General features: G+C 56.9%; 10 protein-coding genes across 10 annotated transcripts; 5 read left to right on the top strand and 5 right to left on the bottom strand.

Annotated features, from left to right (window-relative positions):
• Positions 1-551: 551 nt before the first annotated feature.
• SCHCODRAFT_02497775 (uncharacterized protein) lies at positions 552-1,187 on the bottom strand (the record flags this gene model as incomplete). The annotated part of the gene is made up of 1 exon (XM_050343065.1): positions 552-1,187. The coding sequence occupies one exon, from the start codon at positions 1,185-1,187 to the stop codon at positions 552-554; it is 636 nt and encodes a 211-aa protein (XP_050200941.1).
• Positions 1,188-1,770: 583 nt separating this feature from the next.
• Positions 1,771-2,454, bottom strand: SCHCODRAFT_02470416 (DnaJ-domain-containing protein; the record flags this gene model as incomplete). Its single annotated transcript, XM_050342687.1, has 4 exons — positions 1,771-2,070; positions 2,125-2,169; positions 2,228-2,331; positions 2,397-2,454. Coding segments are annotated over 4 exons (507 nt in total), but the record flags the coding sequence as incomplete, so codon positions are not given.
• Positions 2,455-2,931: 477 nt separating this feature from the next.
• Positions 2,932-3,825, top strand: SCHCODRAFT_02617701 (phosphatases II). The gene is made up of 2 exons (XM_003033108.2): positions 2,932-3,301; positions 3,419-3,825. Exons 1-2 carry the CDS (start codon positions 2,945-2,947, stop codon positions 3,731-3,733), a joined length of 672 nt encoding a protein of 223 aa, XP_003033154.1. The 5' UTR covers positions 2,932-2,944; the 3' UTR covers positions 3,734-3,825.
• Positions 3,826-3,933: 108 nt separating this feature from the next.
• SCHCODRAFT_02571489 (L domain-like protein) lies at positions 3,934-6,823 on the top strand. The gene is made up of 4 exons (XM_003033107.2): positions 3,934-4,579; positions 4,641-4,903; positions 4,954-6,599; positions 6,649-6,823. The coding sequence occupies exons 1-4, from the start codon at positions 3,997-3,999 to the stop codon at positions 6,728-6,730; spliced, it is 2,574 nt and encodes an 857-aa protein (XP_003033153.2). The 5' UTR covers positions 3,934-3,996; the 3' UTR covers positions 6,731-6,823.
• A 397-nt stretch (positions 6,824-7,220) lies between these two features.
• On the top strand, positions 7,221-8,410 carry SCHCODRAFT_02496198 (uncharacterized protein; the record flags this gene model as incomplete). The annotated part of the gene is made up of 5 exons (XM_050343035.1): positions 7,221-7,254; positions 7,323-7,585; positions 7,638-8,006; positions 8,066-8,286; positions 8,344-8,410. 5 exons carry the CDS (start codon positions 7,221-7,223, stop codon positions 8,408-8,410), a joined length of 954 nt encoding a protein of 317 aa, XP_050200939.1.
• A 178-nt stretch (positions 8,411-8,588) lies between these two features.
• Positions 8,589-10,973, top strand: SCHCODRAFT_02534906 (zf-UBP-domain-containing protein). The gene is made up of 4 exons (XM_003033104.2): positions 8,589-8,924; positions 8,970-9,246; positions 9,301-9,406; positions 9,460-10,973. The coding sequence occupies exons 1-4, from the start codon at positions 8,663-8,665 to the stop codon at positions 10,651-10,653; spliced, it is 1,839 nt and encodes a 612-aa protein (XP_003033150.1). The 5' UTR covers positions 8,589-8,662; the 3' UTR covers positions 10,654-10,973.
• Positions 10,750-12,473, bottom strand: SCHCODRAFT_02698778 (FAD-binding domain-containing protein; the record flags this gene model as incomplete). Its single annotated transcript, XM_003032489.1, has 7 exons — positions 10,750-11,265; positions 11,314-11,369; positions 11,423-11,501; positions 11,549-11,830; positions 11,880-11,963; positions 12,018-12,029; positions 12,087-12,473. The coding sequence occupies 7 exons, from the start codon at positions 12,471-12,473 to the stop codon at positions 10,750-10,752; spliced, it is 1,416 nt and encodes a 471-aa protein (XP_003032535.1).
• A 1,216-nt stretch (positions 12,474-13,689) lies between these two features.
• On the bottom strand, positions 13,690-16,867 carry SCHCODRAFT_02676756 (alpha/beta-hydrolase). The gene is made up of 10 exons (XM_003032488.3): positions 16,171-16,867; positions 15,994-16,114; positions 15,610-15,944; positions 15,515-15,559; positions 15,279-15,460; positions 14,867-15,228; positions 14,718-14,814; positions 14,578-14,667; positions 14,456-14,524; positions 13,690-14,406 (listed from the first exon to the last, which is right to left on the bottom strand). The coding sequence occupies exons 1-10, from the start codon at positions 16,442-16,444 to the stop codon at positions 13,954-13,956; spliced, it is 2,028 nt and encodes a 675-aa protein (XP_003032534.1). The 5' UTR covers positions 16,445-16,867; the 3' UTR covers positions 13,690-13,953.
• Positions 16,868-17,162: 295 nt separating this feature from the next.
• Positions 17,163-20,270, top strand: SCHCODRAFT_0256749 (uncharacterized protein; the record flags this gene model as incomplete). Its single annotated transcript, XM_003033103.1, has 10 exons — positions 17,163-17,194; positions 17,353-17,374; positions 17,842-18,119; positions 18,169-18,267; positions 18,325-18,475; positions 18,523-18,848; positions 18,895-19,234; positions 19,284-19,457; positions 19,507-19,638; positions 19,698-20,270. The coding sequence occupies 10 exons, from the start codon at positions 17,163-17,165 to the stop codon at positions 19,941-19,943; spliced, it is 1,800 nt and encodes a 599-aa protein (XP_003033149.1). The 3' UTR covers positions 19,944-20,270.
• Positions 20,271-20,334: 64 nt separating this feature from the next.
• On the bottom strand, positions 20,335-21,240 carry SCHCODRAFT_02215225 (uncharacterized protein). The gene is made up of 2 exons (XM_050342092.1): positions 21,012-21,240; positions 20,335-20,956 (listed from the first exon to the last, which is right to left on the bottom strand). Exons 1-2 carry the CDS (start codon positions 21,061-21,063, stop codon positions 20,562-20,564), a joined length of 447 nt encoding a protein of 148 aa, XP_050200938.1. The 5' UTR covers positions 21,064-21,240; the 3' UTR covers positions 20,335-20,561.
• Positions 21,241-21,537: the final 297 nt, after the last annotated feature.

Here is a 21,537-nt window from a genome sequence, read left to right as displayed (position 1 = left end):
AGCAAGCGACTTGTTCTACCCTCTACAGTGTGGTAGATTTCCTCGTCCTTCTGTGTTGCTACCCACGTTCGAGCGACGCGCTCGATGTCTGCCATTGTTCGAGATTCGTGATGATGGGGCAGATCAGAAGGCGTGGTCGGCTTCCGGGCCGATGAAAGGTTCGTCACGAATTCTCACGGTTATGTGATGTCACAGTTGAAGTTGCTTGGGCGGAGGATGTCTGCCCTGCCCACTTTTTGAACAAAGCGACCATACTTATTTTCTATGACTCTATATCTGTTCAGGTGCGTGATGATATCTGAGGAGATGTATGTGGTCCATGGTAAGTTGAGCGACACGAGAAAGAGAAGCGATACGGCAAAAAGCAGCGTAAGGACAAGGGGAACCAGGAATACAATCGATGATAGCTATGGATACAGTGGTAAGAAAAGAGACCGGTTCCTCCTCCCCTAAGCTTTGGAACAGACGATCTAGAGAACTCGAAGAAAGACTACCTGATGACAACCACACTTCCGGATGAAAACGACAAGAACTCCCCGACGCAAAAATTTCTACTGTTCATGAGCTCTGAGCGTGCTTATGCGCCGCATGGCCGTGGAATATCGACAACGCTTTGTCGATCCTGGAAGCGAGCTTGCGTTCAGATTCTGGTGCCGCATATTAATATCGATGCCCGGTAAGTATAAAGACAGAGGGCGGGGAAGGAAAAAGATGAGATGGAGATGGACGTAATAAGGAGTAAAAGGAAAAGAAGAAGATGCGGTAGATGAATAAAGAAGGATATCACACTCACCAGCCACGCCAGCCCTTGTGTGACTTGCTCGAGTGGGATTGGTTGTGTTGAGCCTGGTATTGGGGCTGGGGTGCACCATAGGGTTGCTGGGGCGCCCCGTACGCTGGCTGAGGTGCGCCGTACGGATGTTGAGGCGCGTTGAATTGGGGCTCGGGCGCGCCATACGGAGGCTGTGGCGCGCCGTACTGAGGTTGAGCGGAGTACTGAGGCTGAGCAGGGTATTCCCCTGGCCCAGGCTCGTACCCGGGCGGGCCGGAATGAAGGGGTGGCGGAGGCGGCATGCCGTAGGTGGTGTGGTGCGAGCTGCCGGGGTTCTTGTAGTGCTTGCGAGGTGTTTCGTCTGGAGGTGTGGTGAGTACCAAATCAGGCGGCAAAAATCCAGGATATCTACCATAGTAGTCTTTGGCAGCCCCTGAGTGACCGTGACGAGAGGACGTGCGGTGCGAGTGGTGCGAGGAGGACGAGGGGCGAGAGGAATAAGGCTCCGAGCTGCTCGAGGACTGCATGCTGTCGCCCCTAGCAGGCGGAGGCAGCGCGCTGCCATGCCCGCGCTCGCCGCCACTCCCCCGCTTCTTGCTACTCGATCCATCCTCCAGCGCCTTGCGCTTGCCCTCGCCACTGCCAATCTTCTTCTGCTCCACTCCATTAATCGTATACACCTCCCTTCCATCTGGATAGATCTTCGTACGGTGCACGTTTCCCTGCGCGTCCCGCTTCTCGCGCACGGTCGTAGTTACACCGTTCACAGTCGTCGTGGACACGCTCTCGCTCGTCCAGCCGCCACCCGACGAGCTGCCGAAGCCGGAGCTCATCATGGAGTACGAGCGGCTGCCCGAGCTCGAGCCCACGTTTCCGAACGCGGACGGGAGCGCGAGCATGCTGCTCCCCATCCCACCGAACAGGCCGCCGAACGCACCGAAGGGGTCCTGCCGGCCTCCGAACCCGCTGAAGGGGTCCGCCCTCGCGGACGCGCGCTCGCGCTCGTGCGGCACGCCGAAGAAGGCGTCGAAGAGCTCGAAGGGGTCGGTGAAAGTGAAGCCGCGGGTGCGCCGGCTGAAGAAGGGGTCGTGGGCGAAGGGGTCGGGGAAGAAGGAGCCGCTGCGCGAGCCGAAGGGGCCCTCGCGCGAGCCGAAGGCGCTGCCGCCGAAGAAGCCTGCGCCGGAGAAGAAGGGGTCGTCGAAGGGGTCGCGGGCTCCGCGACGAGAGCGAGACGAAGAGGAGGAGGAGGCGGACGGGTCGGGGCCTGGAGGAGGGAAGACGCCGTACTGGTCGTAGATCTGTAAAGGATGGTGATCAGTGTGATGTGGCGCGCGACTGGCTGGAGGACACACCTTCCGGTTCTCCTCGTTGCTTAGGATTTCGTAGGCGTTGTTGACCTGGATTGTGGCGAGGAGGTAAGTAATGCGGCCATCGATCCACGCACAGGCCACGCACCTTACGAAACTTGTCTTCTGCCGCTGCCTTGTCAGCCGACGTCGAGCCGGGAGGCAAGCGGTCAGGGTGTGTCTTGAGCGCCAGTCTCTTGTACGCCTTGCGCACTGAGAATAGGTATCAGTAGGCTGCTCGAGCTTTGACGACGGCACTAATGCTCGTGGCTACACACCTTCCTCCGGGGAAGCGTCCTGGCGGATCTCCAAGACCTCGTAGAGTTGCGTAGCCATGGCTATGGTGAGAGGAGTTGTCTACAGAATAGACACAGTGGGCCTCTCGGACGAACTGAAGATGATGGTGAAGAGCAAGTTGCAAGCAACTGGCGCGTCGGAAGCATCTGGAAAGATTCCGTCTAGAGTTGGATGATGTCACCGCAGGTCCCACGGCCGGGAAGGGCAGAACTGTGGCGAACTCCAAGTAGATGCTACTCTCTTCTTTCATGGATACGCTACAAGGAATCCCTCGCAGCGCTCAAGGTAACAAGAATGCAGGCAGTGAATTCATGTTGATTTAGAGAGGAGTTCAACATTGCTACATCGGGCCGAAATGCCGTCCACGTGCAGCGCGCGTGGGGGTCGCAGGCCGGGATTCGCTGGCGCATCGTCTCTAATTATCACCATCGACTGTGCGCCATATTGTCCGTCTGCTACGCCGCTTTTTTCTCTTCTTCTCAGACTATTTTCAGTGTAAAACTTACGCGAAACACCGCCTGGAATAGCCATGAAAACACCCTCTGCCGCCTCCCAGAACTGGCAGGTCGCGTACCGCGCCGCGACATCGCACATTTCCACCGATGGCGACGCGCGATTTGGGCGCACTGCGAGTCTAATAACTCCGCGTCTATACCTCTCTGACTACTTCACCGCTCGGGACGAGGACACGCTCGCACGCCTCGGTATCACACACGTTGTCTCCGTGCTCGATATGGAGCCCATGCTGCCGGCGACGATACCAGCGGAGCATAGGTTGCATGTGAAGCTGTTGGATAACAGTGGAGAAGACATCATCAGCCGGCTAGATGAGACGACGGACTACATCAGGAGGGCGTTGGCGGAGAACGAAGGCAGTAAGGTATTGGTGAGTGTTCATTTGTGGCTGACGCACTTGAAAGCTGGGTTCAATTCGTGAAACAGCCGGAATGATATGCACTCGCTGCAGAAACGCTTTCCCTAACGATACTGACTCCACCTATAGGTTCACTGCGTACAGGGCATCAGCCGGAGCGCCACAGTCGTCTGCGCGTACTTGCTTGCCACCTCGACGCCAAAACCCGGCATGCTATCCGAAGAAGTCATCGACTGGATCCGCGAGCGGCGCAATGTTGTATGCCCTAACCTGGGCTTCCGTCTTCAGCTAGAAGAATATGCCAAGAGGTTCAAGACGGTGCCAGCCTCGAAGCGACTGAGTGTCGCTCTAGCGCAGCGCATACGAGCACTACGAGGGAAGAGCAAAGTAGATGTGAAGGTTGAGAAGCTGGAGGAGGTTAGTCTGGTCGTCAAGCAAACATGACTCTGACTTCGAATCTGTACCTATATCGCTATACTAAGCGTTCGTCGGAAATGTTAGAAAGTAATCTACAGTAATGATTTCCTGGTCCCCTTTTGTTGCTGCTTGGGTCGAAAGTATACTCTCGCAGACTCTTCGCACCGTACATGTGAGCGTACTTGATACCACTTCAGGCACATGAGGTTTCTTCTGAGAAGAAATCCGCGGCCCGCTATCTCCGGCGGGCTCTTTCTTGCCTTCATTCCCCATCTCCTCCGCGTATAAACATGTCCAGAATTCCTCAGCCCTCATCTCGAGGGCAGAATCTGAAAGTGGATCCCCCAATCCGAGGAACTCCTGTCAGATCGCGCGTCCAGTCGAGTGTGGGGTCAACAACAACCCCCAGAACGCCCAGAAGCCCGGCGACACCACGAACACCAGCTACACCTGGAGCAACAGGGAAGCCCGCGACAGGCAATGGGCTGGTTGCACCCGCGAGCAGGGCTCGGACGAAGTCTCAGCCTGCCTCACCAGTACGGGCGACCAATCCGCGATCCCCGACGCCCGGAAAGAGCGCGACCCCCAAGCGCGTCGCCTCGCCCACAAAGCGGGGTCCGTCGCGCGGCCCATCGCCCCTGAAGCGCTCGGCATCGCCCCAGAAAGAAGCGTCAAGTAGCTCAAAGCCTCAGCTATCCATCCGCGAACAGATCGCCCTCAAGCGCGCCGAAGCCAAGAAGGCGCAACGCTCGGTGGCGGCATCTCCGTCCGAGAATCTTGAGGACGCGATTCCAGACGCGCCCCCACCTGCGGAAGAGGACATCCTCGGCCGCTTGTCCCTGCGCGAGACGATCGAGCGCGCGCGGAGCACAGGTAGATATACGCCCGCTCGCGCCCGCGTCGCTGCACTCAATAATGAAGCGTATCATTACAGGCTCGCTCAACATTGTCGCCCGATCTCTTCCCTGCATCCCCTCCGCGCTCTTTGAGATCCACCTTGGCCTCACGCCAGCGCCGCTCAAGAGCGTCCCGGAAGAACCCCCGCTGCCCCCCGCGCCCCCAAGAAAGGGAAAGCCCGCCGATCAGGAGACGGCGTGGTTTGAAGCCCAGGATCTGGAGGTCCTGAAGGCCTTCAACAACGACATTGTGGAGATCCAGCCAGAGTTGTCACTCTTTGGATCGCTCAAAGTACTCGACGTGCGTTATCACACCTTTTCCTTTTGAACCAATGCCCAATTTCTTGTCAGATCCATGCAAACAAAATCGCCGAGTTGCCTCTGGCCATTTGCGATCTCATGACGCTGTCCACCTTGGACGTCTCGCACAACTGCCTCACCAAACTCCCACCCGATCTCTTTTCCCTTCCCGAGCTCACCGTTCTGAACGTCTCACACAATGCGCTCACCTCGCTTCACTTCAACGAACCGTTCGCGCCCGGGTACCAACCAGCGCAGCGCCCGGACAACGATTCGGTCCTCATCTGCGATATACCCCGTGCGAGCGTTCCCCTCCCACGCCTCGTCACGCTCGTTGCCTCGCACAACAAGCTCACGGCGGCGGCCATCGACCTCCCGTTACCCAGCACGCTGATCAAGACTGACCTGTCGTTCAATCCCCTGGGCTCGGACTCGGCGTGCAAGGCTCTGCTATCCTCGGCAGCCCGGCTGAACAAACTCAAAGAACTGCACTTCGAGCAGGCCGATATCGGAGACGAAGTGTTTATCGACAATGCCTTCGCAGCCGGCTCGTTCCCCTCTCTTCAGCTTCTCGACTTCCGAGAGACTCGAGCTAGCCAAGCAGCCGTGAGGAACTCGCTGTCAAAGGTAGAGAAGGAGCTCTCGTTCGACTTCGTGAATGAGGATCCGCCGCCGGGCGTCATGCGCGTCCTCGTTGGCAAGCAGATCATCCGCGAGGCATGGGAGATCGAGGCCGAGCAGAGACGCAAGGCGCGCACGGCCCACCTCGCGAAACCGACGGACGGCGACGAGGAAGCACAGAAGAACGGCGCGAAGCCAGCACCCAAGCCCGAGATCGTCAAGGAGGTTTGGGAGTTCGAGGCGGAGCAAGGCTTGCTGACCGAGGGCGGGCGGCGGCGCGCTCGCGCGAAGGAGCTGGAGGAGAAAGAACGAGAGAGGCGCGAGCAGGAGGAGAGAGACAAGCCCGCACCGCCCGGCGCCTTCGCCCTCGACAAGTCGAAGTACTACGATGACCGCACGCATGCGCTCACGCTACCGCCATCTACTGCGCCGACCCATGCACGCGCCTTCTCCCTCGCCGCGCCCTCGCTTGCATCCGCGAACAGCGAGGACCTCAAGGTCCCCACTGCGACGCTTCCGCTCAGCGTCATCGCCGCACAGCCGTTCGCACCCACCCTGCGATCGCTCACGCTCGCCAGCCGGCGCAAAGACCGTGTCGTGACGCTGCCCGTGTGCGCGTCCGATACCGCGCTCCTGCCCGTCCTCGAGGAGCTTGATCTAGAGGGGTGCAACCTCGGAGACACCATCCCCGTCGCGCGACACGACCCCGCGTCGGGCGCGCCTGCATCACCCGGCGCCAGCGAGCCCCTTCTGCCGCTGCTCACGCGGCTCTTCCCCTCCCTGCGCGTGCTCAACCTGACATACAACCTCCTCACCAGCGCCGCGCTCACGACCCCCGTCCTCAGCGCACTCATCCTCGCCGACAGCGGGCGGGTAGGCCTGCGTGTCCTCGGCTTGCGGGGCAACCGTATCACCGGGCTCGAAGGGTTCGAGGGCCTCGCAGAAATGTTCAAGGGGCACAGGGAGGTGCCAGAGTGGAAGCTCGATGAGCTGGATCTGCGGGACAACGACATCGGCCGCCTACCACCCGAGATGGGACTCCTACCGTTGGATGTGTTCTTGGTTGAGGGGAATGCGTGAGTGCTTGCTTCTATATCTTCGTATGGTCCATCTGACGTGCCGCAGATTCCGTGCCCCACAGCGCCGCGTGTGGGAGCGAGAAGGGACGAAGGGTCTCTTGGCGTGGTTGCGGGGAGGAATCGAGTAGCGAAAGTCATAGGAAGTTCTGTTCTCTACTGTCAAACATTCTACATTCTACATACAAGACCAGCTTTGCAATTATGGGACTCTTCAGCAGACCATGAACTGTGAGTGTCACGGTTCGGTCACGTCACGTGCATAGTTGAAGTCGTGACCAATCACCGGGACACGCGAAACTCAACTTTACCCGGAGCGGCCACGCGCCCAACACATCGCGAACGCTTAGAAGGCAGCTATTATGCCGCTATGGCATTTCGGACAACCAGGAGAGGCCGTCACAAAGCTCTCGAGCGCTTTATACAAGGGCTCGTCGCCGTTATTCTGACGTGAGTTATCAGCCCGCGAAGACCCGACCTCGAAGCATCTTCGGCCGTTGCTCAATGCCATAGACAGGTATGGATGGTACCTTGCATTTGTGGAGGTCGGAGGTGGGTGGAGTGACGGCGTTATCTTTTTGTTAAGACAGGTGGTAAACTTTATTACCAACAGTGAACTGGATGATGCGTCTGCACGGTCGTGTTATTGCGGGAGGTACGTGAAGTCACGAAACCATGGCTCCTCTATCACTCTAAAACAAGCCTTTGGTTCAATCTCTTCAGCCCTCTACTCCATGTCAGTGACAATACTGCTGGGTACGACCGCCTACCTGTACGTCTCGCTTTGCCGATACAAGCACGTTCGCCTGCGTGTTCCTCCTCCTAATAAGGGAATTATCCCCGTGCCGTATGAGTGCGCCAACTCGGAGGGGGACTTAGAGGTCTGCACAAAAGACAAATGCGCGGGCGCATGGAAACCTCCACGAGCGCACCACTGCTCAATGTGCGGCGTATGCAGGCTTGACTTCGACCACCATTGTCCTTGGGTGAGTACACCGGGTCTCGCCAGAGGCACTTCAGACGCTTACTCAAACGAAGCTAGGAAACTGCGTTACAAAGCACTTGATGAAGCAGTTCTTGCTCTTCATCACACTTACCCCGGTTGCAGTCGGTGTCGCCGTGGCGCCCATACTTGGCGTGATGCTCAGACATGCTACTACCGCTATCGCAGTCTCACGACAGGACGCCTGGGCAAGGAGTGTCTGGTGGGACTGGTGGGGATCCTGGATTTTTCTCGGCGGCCCCGTCGGTCGATATGTTGTCGGGGGAATTCTAGGCGTTCGCGCTCAGCGCAGGCAAAACATCGCCTGGACGATAGCTTGCCACCCAGGCTGTCTCGTCGAGCAACCGCATCTGAGGCTCATGGTAACGGCTGGCTTCGGCGTGCTATTCGCGTTGTTTGCATGGGTGCGGCGGGCTTCTAACAATCAATTTCATCGTCGTATTCATGCTTACGGTCTCGATAGGGCTTGTCCATAATGGTCATTCGGAACATTCTACGGGGACGTAGTATGCTAGAGATGCTTCGAACTAAGTCAGTCCGGTATATATGTATCCCTGCCCCAAGAGGAGAACTACAGCCGGGCGTATACGCCATAGATCGTGCCGACAGCAACAGGCTTTATGATCTGGGCGCACGAAGGAATTGGATGAATATGATCAGCCGCAATTTTTCTACCAGAAATAGGTACGCAATCGTGGACTTTGCTATTTTTGCGACTCTTCTGATTGCCTTCCTGTCTAGTGCACAATTTCTATGGCCAGAAATCAGCCCGGACATCCTAGCTAAACTACAGAAGAGGGCTGACTAACAGGCCACTCGTCCGCCTGTATGATATATCGATCGCGATCTCTAGCCCATTACAGTAATCCTAATCTCTCAATGACAACCTAGCCTTCTATGTCCATTTATGGATATCATTGAGTGGACCCACAACGCGAACGTGACCGGGCGGCGTGACGTCACCGAATGCTTTGCCTCTCGCGATCACGAGATTGACTTGTCTCGAACCTTCATCTGCTGAAAAACGCGAAGTTAGGTTCTAGCATGAGGGCTACCTGAGATGCGAAGCTACCACATCATCATATCCGTTCAGCGGAAGATCGAAATATCTACTTCTTATCCTCACCCCGCGGACGTCTTTGTACCCACCAATCTCTTTCAGCATCTACCAGCGCATAAGCCGAAACTAACGAAGCGCAAGAACGCCCTATACAACTACGAAAAGAAGGACTACCGACTTGGACCCATCCGACTTGACTGGGTCGACTTTGAGACTATGAGCAATCCAGCTTCATCGGGGAAGGCGCGCAAGGAAAACAAAGGTTTGTGGCAAATTGTCAGTTGATTCACGGCTGACAAATACTCAGGGACAGCCTCTGCGTCCTTCGTACCGAATAGTCGTACGAAGGAGGGCTCGACCAATCTGCCAGAAGGCGTGGTGCATATCTTCCGCGACGCCGCCAAAGCTCGCACGACAGAGGAGATTGAGGCCGATCCTCACGCCTCGTCCGGGAAGGTGACTCTCAACGCAGATGGCGGCGTGACGCTCGCTATTTTGGCCGTTCCGGCCTGGATGACTCCTTCCGACTTCCTGACCTTTGTTGCCCCTGCTGGTGATGGCATATCCCATCTCAGGATGATCAGGTAAGGTATGATGTATTCGTTTGCCATAGACGAGCGTCCTAATATACTCGTCAGAGATACAGCGCCAAATAGGTCGATTGTCGTCATCAGATTTGCGAAGCCAACCGACGCTGCAGAGTTCATCGAAGCGTACAACGGGAAGCCCTTTAACTCTATCGAGGTCAGCGAGTTCAGTACGCGCATCACGACTTTTTACCCACGGAGCATCTCCAGCCCGAAATATCCCATGTCGTCCGCGTTTCGTCTATACAGATTGAAGCCGAGGACTCGATATCCCAAGCCATCGCTCGTCTCGGTACGGAGGCGTCGTCTGTCTACGAGCTTCCAACATGCCCAGTATGTCTAGAGCGGATGGACTCCGCCGTAACTGGCCTCATCACCGTCCCCTGCTCGCACACATTCCACTGCATGTGTCTCAGCAAATGGGGCGACAGCCGCTGTCCCGTCTGCCGCTACTCCCAGACGTTGCTCTCCTCACACCCCACGTCCTCTACCTCCTCCACCCGCCGCATCCCCTTCGCTCCTGCATCCGATACTCCCTCCCTTTCGCGATGCAGCGCGTGCTCCTCGACGAACAGCCTCTGGATATGCCTCATCTGCGGCAACATCGGCTGTGGGCGGTACGGCCGTGGCCACGCGCACGCGCACTACGAAACTACAACCCATCTGTACGCCCTCGAACTTGAGACGCAGCGCGTCTGGGACTACGCCGGCGACGGATACGTGCACCGGCTCATCCAGAACCGCGCGGACGGAAAGCTCGTCGAGCTCCCCAGTGCCGCTGCCTCCGTCGGTGGCTCGCGCGAGGGCGGGAGCGGCGGACCAAGCGCTGCAGACGCCCTCAGCGCAGAGAAGATCGAGGCGATCGGCATTGAGTACTCTTATCTACTCACGTCGCAGCTCGACTCGCAGCGGGAGTACTACGAGGAGCAGCAGGCCGAGCTGAAGAACCAGGTCAATCAGCTCAGCAAGCTCGTCGAGTCGCTGACTCGGGACTTCGAGAAGCAGCGGACAGAGGCTCGCGAGGAACAGGAAGCGCGGGCCCGTGCACAGAACGAGCAGGTCGCAGAGGCACTGCGTGACAAAGCCCGTGCGGAGACCCGCGCAGAGAAAATGGCCGAGCTGGCGCGCAAGCTCGACAAGGAATTGAAGGAGGAGCGCGCGGTCAGCGCGAACCTGATGAAGAACATGGGGAAGATGAAGGAGCGACAAGAAGAGGCCGAGCGGGAGAAGAAGGCGAGTGAGGAGAAAATTCGAGATTTGGAGGACCAGCTGCGAGATGTCATGTTTTTCCTCGAGGCGAAGACGAAAATCGAGCAGGGAGGCGGGGTGGAGGCAGAGGCAGCAGGCGGTTCTGTCGAGTTGCCACCACAGTCATCGAAGAAGAAAACGTCCAAGAAACGCTAGAAACCTGGTACCTATCCGATTGCTCGCTTCACTAGACATAGTCGACACCAAATTGTATACATTCATTGATTCGTACATCACTTGATTCCACTTCTTCTACGCCGGGATGATGGGGTACCAGCGGTTGAACACGAGCTCCGGGTCGTACCTCTTCTTGATCTGCTGCAGCTTCGGGTACGCATCCCCAAACGCCGCCTTCGCCTTCGCCTCGCGCAGGCCCCTATCGCTCGACGCCGCCTCATCGTCCGTATTCGCATACCCCGCCAGCTCCCACGCCTTCGGGTCCCCGTGCTCCGCGTACAGCTTCGTCGCCAACGCGTGCATCTCGTACACCTTCGCCCGCCCGGCGGCGAAGTTCTCCGGCGTGTCGCCCTCCCACGCGGCGATGAAGTTCACGTCCGGGTGCGGGTCGCGGCGGAAGGCGCACTCCGAGGCAGGGCTCAGGATCTTGCCGCGAGGGAAGAAGCCCATGGTAAAAGCGACATCCGGGCCGGGCTGCGCGGAGAGCGCGACGGCGCGCTCGACGAGCTGGGTGAGGACTTCCGGACTGCCTTGCGCGACGTGGGCGATACCCTTCTGGTACTCGCACATGCCGATGGTGAAGATGTGGTTCTGTGAGACGGTTAGCAGGGAACAAGGAATGATCAGAAGCCTCCATACGGTCATGGCGTTCGCCTCCTCGTAGGGGATCTCTTTCGTAGTGTCAATGATCGGCGCTGTGTGGCCATCAGCGACCGAGGCACGGATCGCAATAAAGACGAAGACATACAGCAATCGAGGAATTTCTTGAAGTGCGCGCGCCCCTCTGCCTCCGTTCCATTGTAGAAGAAGATGCAGATGATCTCGGGCTGAGATGTAATGAGCGAGCATCCGCTCATCCCAAAACACTGCCTACCTTGCCATGACCGGCGTGGTTGACACCCCAAATCTGCAGCATGCACGCCTTAGGATTTTGGACCTCCCAATAATCGGCGGTGGCAGCGACGATGCCCGTGAGCGCCTCCTGGGGGAACTTCACAACCCCACCGTAGATCATGGGGCGCTGCTCGTGCAGCTGGAAGACGAATTCGGTGACGACGCCAAAGTTGGACCCGCCGCCGCGAATGCCAAAGAAGAGGTCGGCGTTCTCAGTCGCGCTGGTGTAGATATGCTTGCCGTCAGCGAGAACCATACGAGCCTGTAAATATCATCAGATAGCCGTGGAGTGCGGGGGGATAGATACGTACACCCAGGAGATTGTCAAGAGCGAGGCCATGAAGGCCAGAAAGGTAGCCGAACCCGCCACCGAGAGTCAGCCCAGCGACGCCGGTCTGCAGGAGATGTCAGCCGCCAGCGCTACACGGGCGCCATATAGTTCAACTCACGTCGTTAACGGTCTACAAAACGGAAAACAGTCAGCAAAACAAGCGGGAGTGAGATTTTACAGAGCTTACCCCTCCGACAGTCGCCAAGCCGTATTTGTACGCAGTGCGGTCGACGGTCTCCCAGCGCGAGCCGCCGCCCACGTAGCCGATCTTCTTCTCCGCGTCGACGCGGCAGTAGTTCAGATAACGCGAGCAGTCCACAATGAGACCGTCCTCGACAGAAGACGCACCGGCGGCGCTGTGGCCGCCGCCCATGATGCCGATAGGGAGGTTATTCTCGCGTGCGTATGCGATAGCGAGGGAGGCGTCGTCCGCGTCCTTGATGTAGGCGACGACCTTCGCGCGGCGCTCAACGTTCTTGGTCCAGCGGCGGATGGCCTTGTCGTAGTCGGGATGGCTCTGGGTGACAACGTCGCCCTTGAAAGCAGAAGGGAAGGGAGGAAGCTCGGAAGACATGTTGTAGATGGTTTAGTTGGTTGTGGATACAGAGAAGAGGGCGTAGTAGAGTGCGCTGGGTAGCCAAGGAAGATGTCGACGGCCTTTTATACTACAGCAGCAAGTCGACGCTCCATCCCCTCTGCGTATGCGGTGGTAGGCGATCTCCGCGAAGCCAGCGCAGTATCGCGCGTACTCGGCCATTCGAAGCGTTTGCTTCACGGCTTCCTGTGCATCTCGTACGTGTATACCTAAGCCTTTCAAGCAGGATTGGTATGATGTGTAAAGAGCAATTAGTTGGTGTCGGTCCGATTCGAAAGTTTTGCGAAGAAACCCTAGCAAATCGTTGCTAGAAAGCGGGTCTGCGGGTAAATGACTGAACGTGCCGAGGGGAATCGTCAGTTGGGCCATCCTACCGTGAGCAACATGTTCGCAAGGTGGCCCGAGAGAAGAGCAGAATCCCTACGCATCGGGTCCAAGGGATGCTCGACCAGTCCAGTGTTCCTCGTTGACAAGTGTGGCACATGTGACATTATTCATCGGCTCGCGATGACTGAACCCATTGCTGAAAGATCGTTCGTCGGCCGAACCTCCATAGGTCATGAGACTTACAGGGTCATTTTCCCGGTGGGCGCCAATCCACCTTGAAGTAGACGCTTCTGAGTCATACGCACTTCGTCGCCAAGGAAAAATTGACCCTCGAGGTTTGTGAGCTCAACCCTCGACCGTGCATAGTCATGTCTCAGCAGAATTCTCGAGTTCACCTCGAACGACCGACGTCCACGATCACCTGGCACCGGACGGCTTTTCGAGAAACTGTTGTTGTGAAGATACGTGAATTTGTTTGTGCTTGCAACAGCGTTGCACGTGATACACGGCATATGCCGTACCATCTATGGTTTTTGGTAGGCCTATATCGCAGGAATTGCTGGAATCTGCAACGCCGGTCTGGCAGACGTACGGTCTCAGTCGTCGGGGCAGGAGACAAACGACTGTGTATTCACCTGGCAGACGTACGGTCTAGTCCAGTGAGTAAAGCGTAGGTACGGAGTGTACGAGTACTCACCTCAGTCGTCGGGGCAGGAGACAAACGACTGAGGTGATCGGAGCGAGCGAGCGGTATATAAAGGACTGGAAATGTATCACGTGGGGTCATCCGACACGCACATGGTTCAGCAGGAATTGGCATGCTTACGGGAATGCCCCAAATCACTAACTCCCTTACAGCATATAGCTGGTCAGGCCAAGGAGTCCATCAATTGACTGCACGGTAATAATTGTAAAGAACGTGAGTGCTAGAGATACAAGCAAGTAAGTGATACCCAGGTCGTATGGAATAGATAGATGTGAGTCCACACGGACAGGCAAGTCTGGCGTATCTAGTCCAGTGCATAAATAGCGCAAAGCGATAGCAATAGGATAGACAGGAACAGGACGGGGAAGACCAGAATGGTCACTACCAAGGCGAGCAGGATCTTATAAACCATGTGAGCAAAGCGATTTATAGCTCGCGCGCGGCCTTCCCCTGGGGCTGGTTGACGGCCGAGTCGTACGGGTTCGCAAAGGTTGGCTGATGAGCCGCCCAAGCAGGCTCCAAAGCGTCCGTTGCCTGGACACGCGAATACTTGCGCTGCTCGCGGTAGTTGCGGATGATCGACCAGCAGAGCGCACTCCCGAGGACCGCAGACAAGGAGCCGAATACGATGGTCATGATTCTGAACGTCTGCTTCGCCTTCTTCAATTCGTCAATGCTCTCGCCGTCTTCCGAGCCAGCGTCGCTGACAGCGCTGAGAACCGTGTCATCGAGGTCCACGCCTTCGGCGTCGGCGTCGATGCTGGTGTCGGAGACGGGGGAGCCTTCGCTGGACGAGGTATCGTTCCCGGTGCTGTTGGCGGGGAAGAGGACCTTGTTATCCTCTTCGACGAAGCAGTACGTCGAGTCGTTGCTTGGAGTCTGCGGTTTGATTAGAACTTTGTTGCAAAATGCAGCGCAAGGCGCTCACCTTGCCCGAGCCGTAGTAGTCCTTCAGAATCTCAGTCGTGCACTTGGAGAACTCGGCGATAGACGCATGCTATGGTGCGCGATGTCAGCTCTCGTTCGAATTCACACCAGTGCTGTACTGACCCCGTAGCCACTCTGCTCGATGAGGACAGCACTATCGCCCAGTTGGTCCGCGATCTGCTTCGCATTCTTGAAAGGCGTCACCGGGTCTGCCTGGACGAAGTCAGACATGGCTAGAAAAGACGACAACTCAAAAAGCAGACCTGGTTGCCGATGACCAGGATCGGGTTGCTTAGCTTGTTGTTCCACGGGCCAGCGTATCGCTCGACAGCGCGCACTGGCCAAGCGTAGCAGGAGGTCCTGTGGAACTCGGCGTCAGATACCTGATATCTGAACTTGTGAGACGACGCACCCTTGCGAAGAGAATGACGGTCCGAAGAGGGGTGAAACATTACGTGTCACAAACAAGATCTCGTCGAACGTGTTCTGGATGGTCGCATTGCCCGCGTCGACCGAGTCCCCGCAGCTGATGGCCATGAGACTGTCGCTAATGTCCGCGGGCTGCTGGTCGTCGTCATTGTCGTCGCGCTTTACGAAGCGCCGTGATGTGCTCGTGTCGTTGCCCTGCGCGATGTCGTAGATGGCCTTCAGCTGGGCGGCCAGATCCCCCCAGGTTTTCGGCTTATACAGGGCCTCTTGAATGAAGCGGGTGACGGCACTGGGGGTGAGAATACCCTCGGGCGTTTGGCCGGCCTCGTAAAGCTTGTACAGGTTCTTCAGAAAGAGTCAGCCAGTGTAGAGGGCTGCGAGGCGAACGTCGCTACCTTCACCAATCGGTAGACGCGATCGAGGATGTCGTCACCCGTGTCGGTCTCCTTGAGACGCAGGGCGCAGCGCTTGCCAGCCTTCGCGCACTCCTTGGCGAAGCCCGCGAGAGCGGCATCGCGAGACTCGACGGAGGCGGTCATGGTCTCGTACCCGGGCGCGCCGGCGTACAATTGAGGGTCTATCGAGTGCGTATGTGAGCGAAAGGGGCATCTTCGCAGTGATGGCAGCTCACCTACGACGCCGTCAATGACAACACGACCGACACGATCAGGGAACACTGCAAAGCGTAGGTCAGCATGCTTCCACATTATGCAGCGCTCAACGTACTGTTCACGAAGGTGGCCCCAATAATCGTGCCGTAGGAGGCACCGTAGTAGTTGATCTCCTTGCTGTCTGGCTCCAAGTAGTCCGCGATGGCGACCATGTCGCGCACGGTCGCCACAGTGCCGACATACTTGAGCACGTCGCCGGCGTTCTCCGTGCACAAGTCACCGTACTGCTTAAACCTCTTGTCTGTCTCGTCCATGCGGTCGTAAAACGCCTTCACATCCTTTGGGTGCAAAAGCGCGTTCGTCGGGTCAACACTGAAGTCCGTGATCAGGCTGCCGTTGTACACCGCCGCGTACTCCTCCTTGGTCTTGAAGCACGAAATGACGCCGGGCCTGACGCGATGTAAGTCGAGAATGCGGCTGGTGGAACGTTCAGGCATACGTGGAATAAGTCGTGCCACGGGGATCCCAGCCCACAAGGTCGTAGCCAGTGCCAACAAAAGGTATGAGGGCTTCCTCCGCGTGGGTGATGAGGAACTCGACGCCAGAGGCACCCGGTCCGCCTAGCGAGCGTGAATACTAGATAGGAATGGCGTATGACGGGCTCTCAACGACGCACCTGGATTGAAGAACACGGTGCCCTTCTTCTCCTTGTCCGCGGCGGGATACTTGACGACAGCTATGTGCGCCGTGCCGACGCTTTCGTCTGCCCAGTCAAGCGGCACGTCGAAGTACCCGCACTGGAAGGAGTCGCTGTAGTTCCCGAAAGCCTTGTTCCAGTCAGAGCACGAGGACCATTCGATGGTCGAGTTGGTCTTCGCGGCGGCAACGAAGCGAACGAAAGGGAGGGCGAGGGCTGCGCCCAGCGACGCGAAAAATAGTGTCTTCGCCATGAGAATGCAGGCGAAGGGAGGAATAAGGGTGATTCGTGCTTCGCGCGCTCACCTGCCTTTATGTGCATGGTGGGACGTGAGATAAAACATTCCCCACAGCACCGACCCCGCCCCCAACCTTTCTCGTATCAATAGGTAGTTGTTCTGAAGAACCCTGCTAGGAATCCGTGGAAGACGGACATTACATCTGGTATGAGGGCGCTGTGTCACAGCACAGGCCCTTTGTGGAGAGCGACTGACACCGAATGCACGTCTAGGATAACGGAGGCGGGCTTGGGAACGCCGGCGGTTCCCACTGCGCCGAGCACGCTGTACTCACGGCACCACTTTGCCAAGAGTTGGTCATTGAGAGCGCAGGACTGAAACGATAAAGCCGTGGAGCAGATACCCGACATGGACATGGCCCCGACAGACGAAGCTGATGTGGTCGAAAGCAAGATGGTTTGAAGATTCACGCATCGGAGATAAATACACGTGGGCAGTGACGGGCTTGCTTGTCACACAGTTCGACTCTCGCCGTGCTCCCTATTGTTACATATGCTGCCTCGGGATCTACTGTCCTTGAAGCACAGGACACTGCATGACAAACTAAACTACAGAGTCGCTCAATTTTAATAAGGGTCCAAACTACGCGAAAGCCACACACCAACTGGAGAGGTAATTAATCCCGGACAAATCGGCAAATGTGACCTTAGCAACATCTCTCAGCTTTCAAGGTATGTATACATGCGCAAGATACGTGCTTGATAAGTAAGTATAGGCAATATATTGTCCAGAAGATACTCACATATCAAAATGGAATGCTTGAAGCCAAGTTCGCCCTGAGAATATAGTAGACTGACGAAACTTGCTTCGGAAGGTCTCAAGGGACTTATTCAGTGCTATCAGTGGCTCATCCTATCGTCCAGCGCGTCTGAGTTGCTTCTGAAGGTCTGTTGAATGCGTATCGGGAATTGCCGTGCGCCTCCGATGCGCCCTCTAGGGGCGTTCGCGGCGGCGACAGCGCTCTGTGTAGTGGCGGACAGGCTTCGACAGAGCGCTGTACATGGTATCCACATCCTAGCAGTTGCTGACGAGCAGCCCTGAGAGGCAGAGAAGCGCGAACGCGTCGTCGCCTTAGGTCACCAAATGGCACGCATACTTGGCGGGAGGCGGGCTATGAGAAGCGGCGCCGACAACAAGCTGCCCACGTGCAGCAACGAGCAGCTCGTATACCATAGAGCAAGCGATAATCTATCAAAAAATTCTCTTGTTACTCTGTTCAAAGCTAGAAACCTATGCTCCTTCACATCAGCTAATACCTCGACATTCCAACTCGTTATGAACTCGTGGCTCGTGTGCTCTTTTGGCACTGAAGTGTAATGACCCGGAAGCACCGCATCTCTTCCTATCCATAGTGCAGGGGACGTCAGGTTCGGGTAAACAAGGGCAACAGCGCCCAGCCTCCGGCTCGTTTCTCGCACCTCGGCATTTGCCGAATTCACAAGCCTCGCCAGTCGACGAATCCGCGCCTTGATCCAAACCTCCATCAAGCCACTGGGCTTTCCATCTGTGACTCCAAATTCAGAGGATTGAATGGCAGCACCACCACCAGAAGGCATAGGTCTTCTCCCCCCAATCACTGGGCGACGCTCACCGCGGTTATAGAACTCCCTATACTGGAGGCATTCATCAGGTGTGTGCTGACAGATTCAGACTCAGCGAGCGCTACTGACGCACTGAAGCATCCGCAACCGATTGACTGCCCTCAAGAAAGACCGGGGAGAGTACATCAAGGCCTCCGATGTGAACGCGCTGTACCAGGCAGTAGTCAAGCAAGGCGTGTAGATGATCAGCCTTGGGCGCTTAGATCGACCCCGCTGACCTATCGCAGTGACGAGGCTAAACGAAATAAGGAACGACGAGACTGTATACAACAACCGCGTGGATGCTACATTGGCCGATGTCTTCAGCCTGCTCTCCCTCTTCTACCTCACGATCGGCAAGACGCGAGATGCGCCGGCCACGTACTCCCAGCTTGCCTCCATGAGGGTGTGTCCTTCCCCCCTCTCAACTCGCACTACTTACGCGACACGCAGCAAATACTGGAACACATGAACGAGTCCGCAGTATACAGCGAGAGCGATCTCGCACCCTTCAGGCGGCGATTGAAGGACGTCCGCCAAATCATCTCACAGCAAAGTTCCCGCAACGCGATCACCAAGCTCCTCGAGCGTCAAGCAAAGGAATGCGACAGCCTGCTCTGCTCTATGGAAGCCAACCTCTCCGTCCTCTCCGACGAGCTCGTGCCGATTCACGAACGTCTCGTCAAGCTACGGCGCGCGCTCGTGACCCTCGCCGCCAAGGAGGGCTCGCACAAGGCGGAGCTCAAGCCCATCGCGGAGGAGCTGCGCAAAATCGACGCGTGAGCCGCTTTCCATCACGCGCCACCTTGTCGTATCACTCACCAGCCCCCGCCGCAGTCAGCGCGTGGACGGCAAGTTCCTCACCCCGGGCGGCGTCGTCCCCGCATCGCAAGCCATCTGCTCCGCCACACTCGAGGAGTGCTTTGAGATCGTGCAGGAGATCAAGGCGCAAGACGAGAGCAAGAACGTTGCGACGTCGCTGCTGCCCATCTACGATCGCCTCACGCAGATCCGCCAAGAGCTTGAGGGCTTGGTCCTCACGCACCGGTGGAGCCTGCGCGAGACGGACCTGTGGAATTATTCGTTAAGCTTGCAAGAGATCGACAAGATGCGTGTCGATGGCAAGTTCGTCGATCAGGAGGGGAATCGACCGCCGGGCCAATACGTGCGTGGGGGTGCCACAAATGTCGTTGTGTTGACTGACCTTGCCTTAGGTCCTGCTGTATCTCCTTCGTCGCTGCTACGGCCTCATCTACCGCTTGTTGTCGTCCAGCGAACCGGTATCGGAGGAGCTGATGCCTGTCGCGAACAAGCTGAACACGGTCAAGAAGTGCTTGAACGAAGTCCTCAAATATGGCGGCCCGTTCAGCCCTCGCGATTTGTACCCCGTCAGTGCTTGTTCTATACCTAGTGGGTCTGCGCTTATGCGGATTACAGTATCAGCTAGCCCTCTTCCAGATCGACTCCATGCGAAAGGACGGCAAGTTCGTCGGCGAGGAGGGCAACATCCCCGAGGGCCAAGGCATCGTCATGGCCCACCTCAACGAGTGCCACGAGCTCATTGAGATGGTGCGCATCCTTCCTTCTCTCCAGCCTCTTCTCCATGCTCATACAACCGCTCATCACAGCTCAAAGAAGCCATGGACGAAGGTGACTACGAGGACGAAGAAGAGTACGACGAGTCCGGAGTCGAGGAGGAAGAGGAAGGCCCGCCTGACAGCTCCGCGGAGGACGAAGACGACGAGAACACGCCGCAGGCGGATGCCAAGTCTGGCTCGCTTCCCGCGAGCGGGGCGCGTACACCGTCCGCGGAGGATGCGTTGGCCAGCGGGCAGCAGACCCCGGCGAAGGAGCCGGTTGCGCAGGGAGCATAGAGCCCTGGTTTGCTTCGGTCTTCCAAGTTTGCGCAAGCTTCCTCTGGCCTGCTTGGTATGCTCTGCTCTGCGCAAAGATATACTCGTATGTTGCACGGACATCTTTACGATGACTTGATTTCCTTCTTGTTGCTGTTCTCCATTCCAACATCTTTCTTTCTTGAATTCGTTCGACCACTTTCCCAAAATTCGTCCGACCACCTTTCCTGAATTCGTTCGACCATCTTTTCCCGAATCTGTATGCACATCTGTATCGTAGGAGGCCATGCGCGAATGCGCGCGTAATGATTGTATCGTTAGCGATGCGAGAACCCAATGATTTCATTCCCCGTCTCTATGTTCAGCTGGCGATTGTTTGCAGTTGTGCTATTCGAGTGCCGCCGGATAATCTAAAGCGTTACCCAAAAACCCAAACCCACTCCGCCCAAGACCGACCAAACAACACTCCTCGATATCCGCAGACCACTGACCGCCCCATTCTCCGACGCCAATGTATAAAAAGGCGTGAGCGGGCCCGTATACGTCCTCTGCGTTCCCGGACCATCGATGCTGACTTCGCAGCTGCCGTCGCCAGCCGCGGTGTTGAGGTTGCAGCCTATGGAGTACCCTTCCAGGAGCCTAGTGCGCGTCGATGTCGCTGTTGGCTGGCCGTTCTCGTCTGATAGCGTCGTCGTCTCCTCGGGTGCGGTGAACGCGAGCGCGTAGGTGGATGCGCCCTGGATGAAGGTCCCTTGGGGTGACAAAGTTAGCCACACAACACAGAGAGGTCAAGAAGGGGTGAAGGCGGGAACACTTACGAGTAAAGGTAGTAGGCTCAGATACCAAAGTCGCGGTCTTTGTGCTGTAGATTGCTTGCTCGCGCGACATGACCTCCTCAGCAACATAGGTCGTCGCAGAACCATCCTCAGCGGTGCCGACCGCAGAGACGATGTAGCTTATGTCGATGCTGACAGTGGGAGCGTCTGGATCTGCATGTGACGCGCTGACTTGGTAGAGCGTCACGTCCGCATTGGCTATGAGGAGACAGCGTGAGTTTGGGCGCCCTCAATAAGTAGAGAACTAACTTACCGAACCCAGCAAAGATAAGTCCAGCAAGCAGCAAGGATGGGTATCGCAGCATCGCGGCAGCAGGTACTTACATCCAGACTTAGACTGTCCTTATATACGGCCAATCCGTCGTTTGATCAGCTTGTGATCCCAGGGGCGGGCGTGTCCGTTGCCATTCAACGAAGCACTAATCCCCCGCAATCTGCGGTGAATTTACGGGCGGCAGGGCAGAAGTTGAGTCAGGGCGGTCATATGAGAACAACGCCCTCGGCATCACTGGAGATCACTGGTCGCTCGGTCGTCCAGTGTATGCAGGCGTTGGAAGGAGGGTCTCGGTACACAGTGCTTTTCTTGCTTAGGTTGAGAGGACGAGCAGATATATAGAGTGCCTGCATGTGTCTCGACCTCTGTTGCTCAAAGAAAGCGAATGTCGGTGAGTGTAGAGTGCAGAGAGCATTTGTTGGTCATGGATATTGCCGAGCCAGTTCCACGTGGCTTGCATGTGCAAGTTCGATTTCGAATCGCGCGGTCCGTGAACGCAAATTAC

This window comes from Schizophyllum commune (genome assembly GCF_000143185.2).
Source record: "Schizophyllum commune H4-8 unplaced genomic scaffold SCHCOscaffold_4, whole genome shotgun sequence".
Taxonomy (NCBI): domain Eukaryota; kingdom Fungi; phylum Basidiomycota; class Agaricomycetes; order Agaricales; family Schizophyllaceae; genus Schizophyllum; species Schizophyllum commune.
The sequence above is the reverse complement of the archived record's forward strand: the minus strand, read 5'-3'. Positions and strand labels throughout refer to the sequence as shown.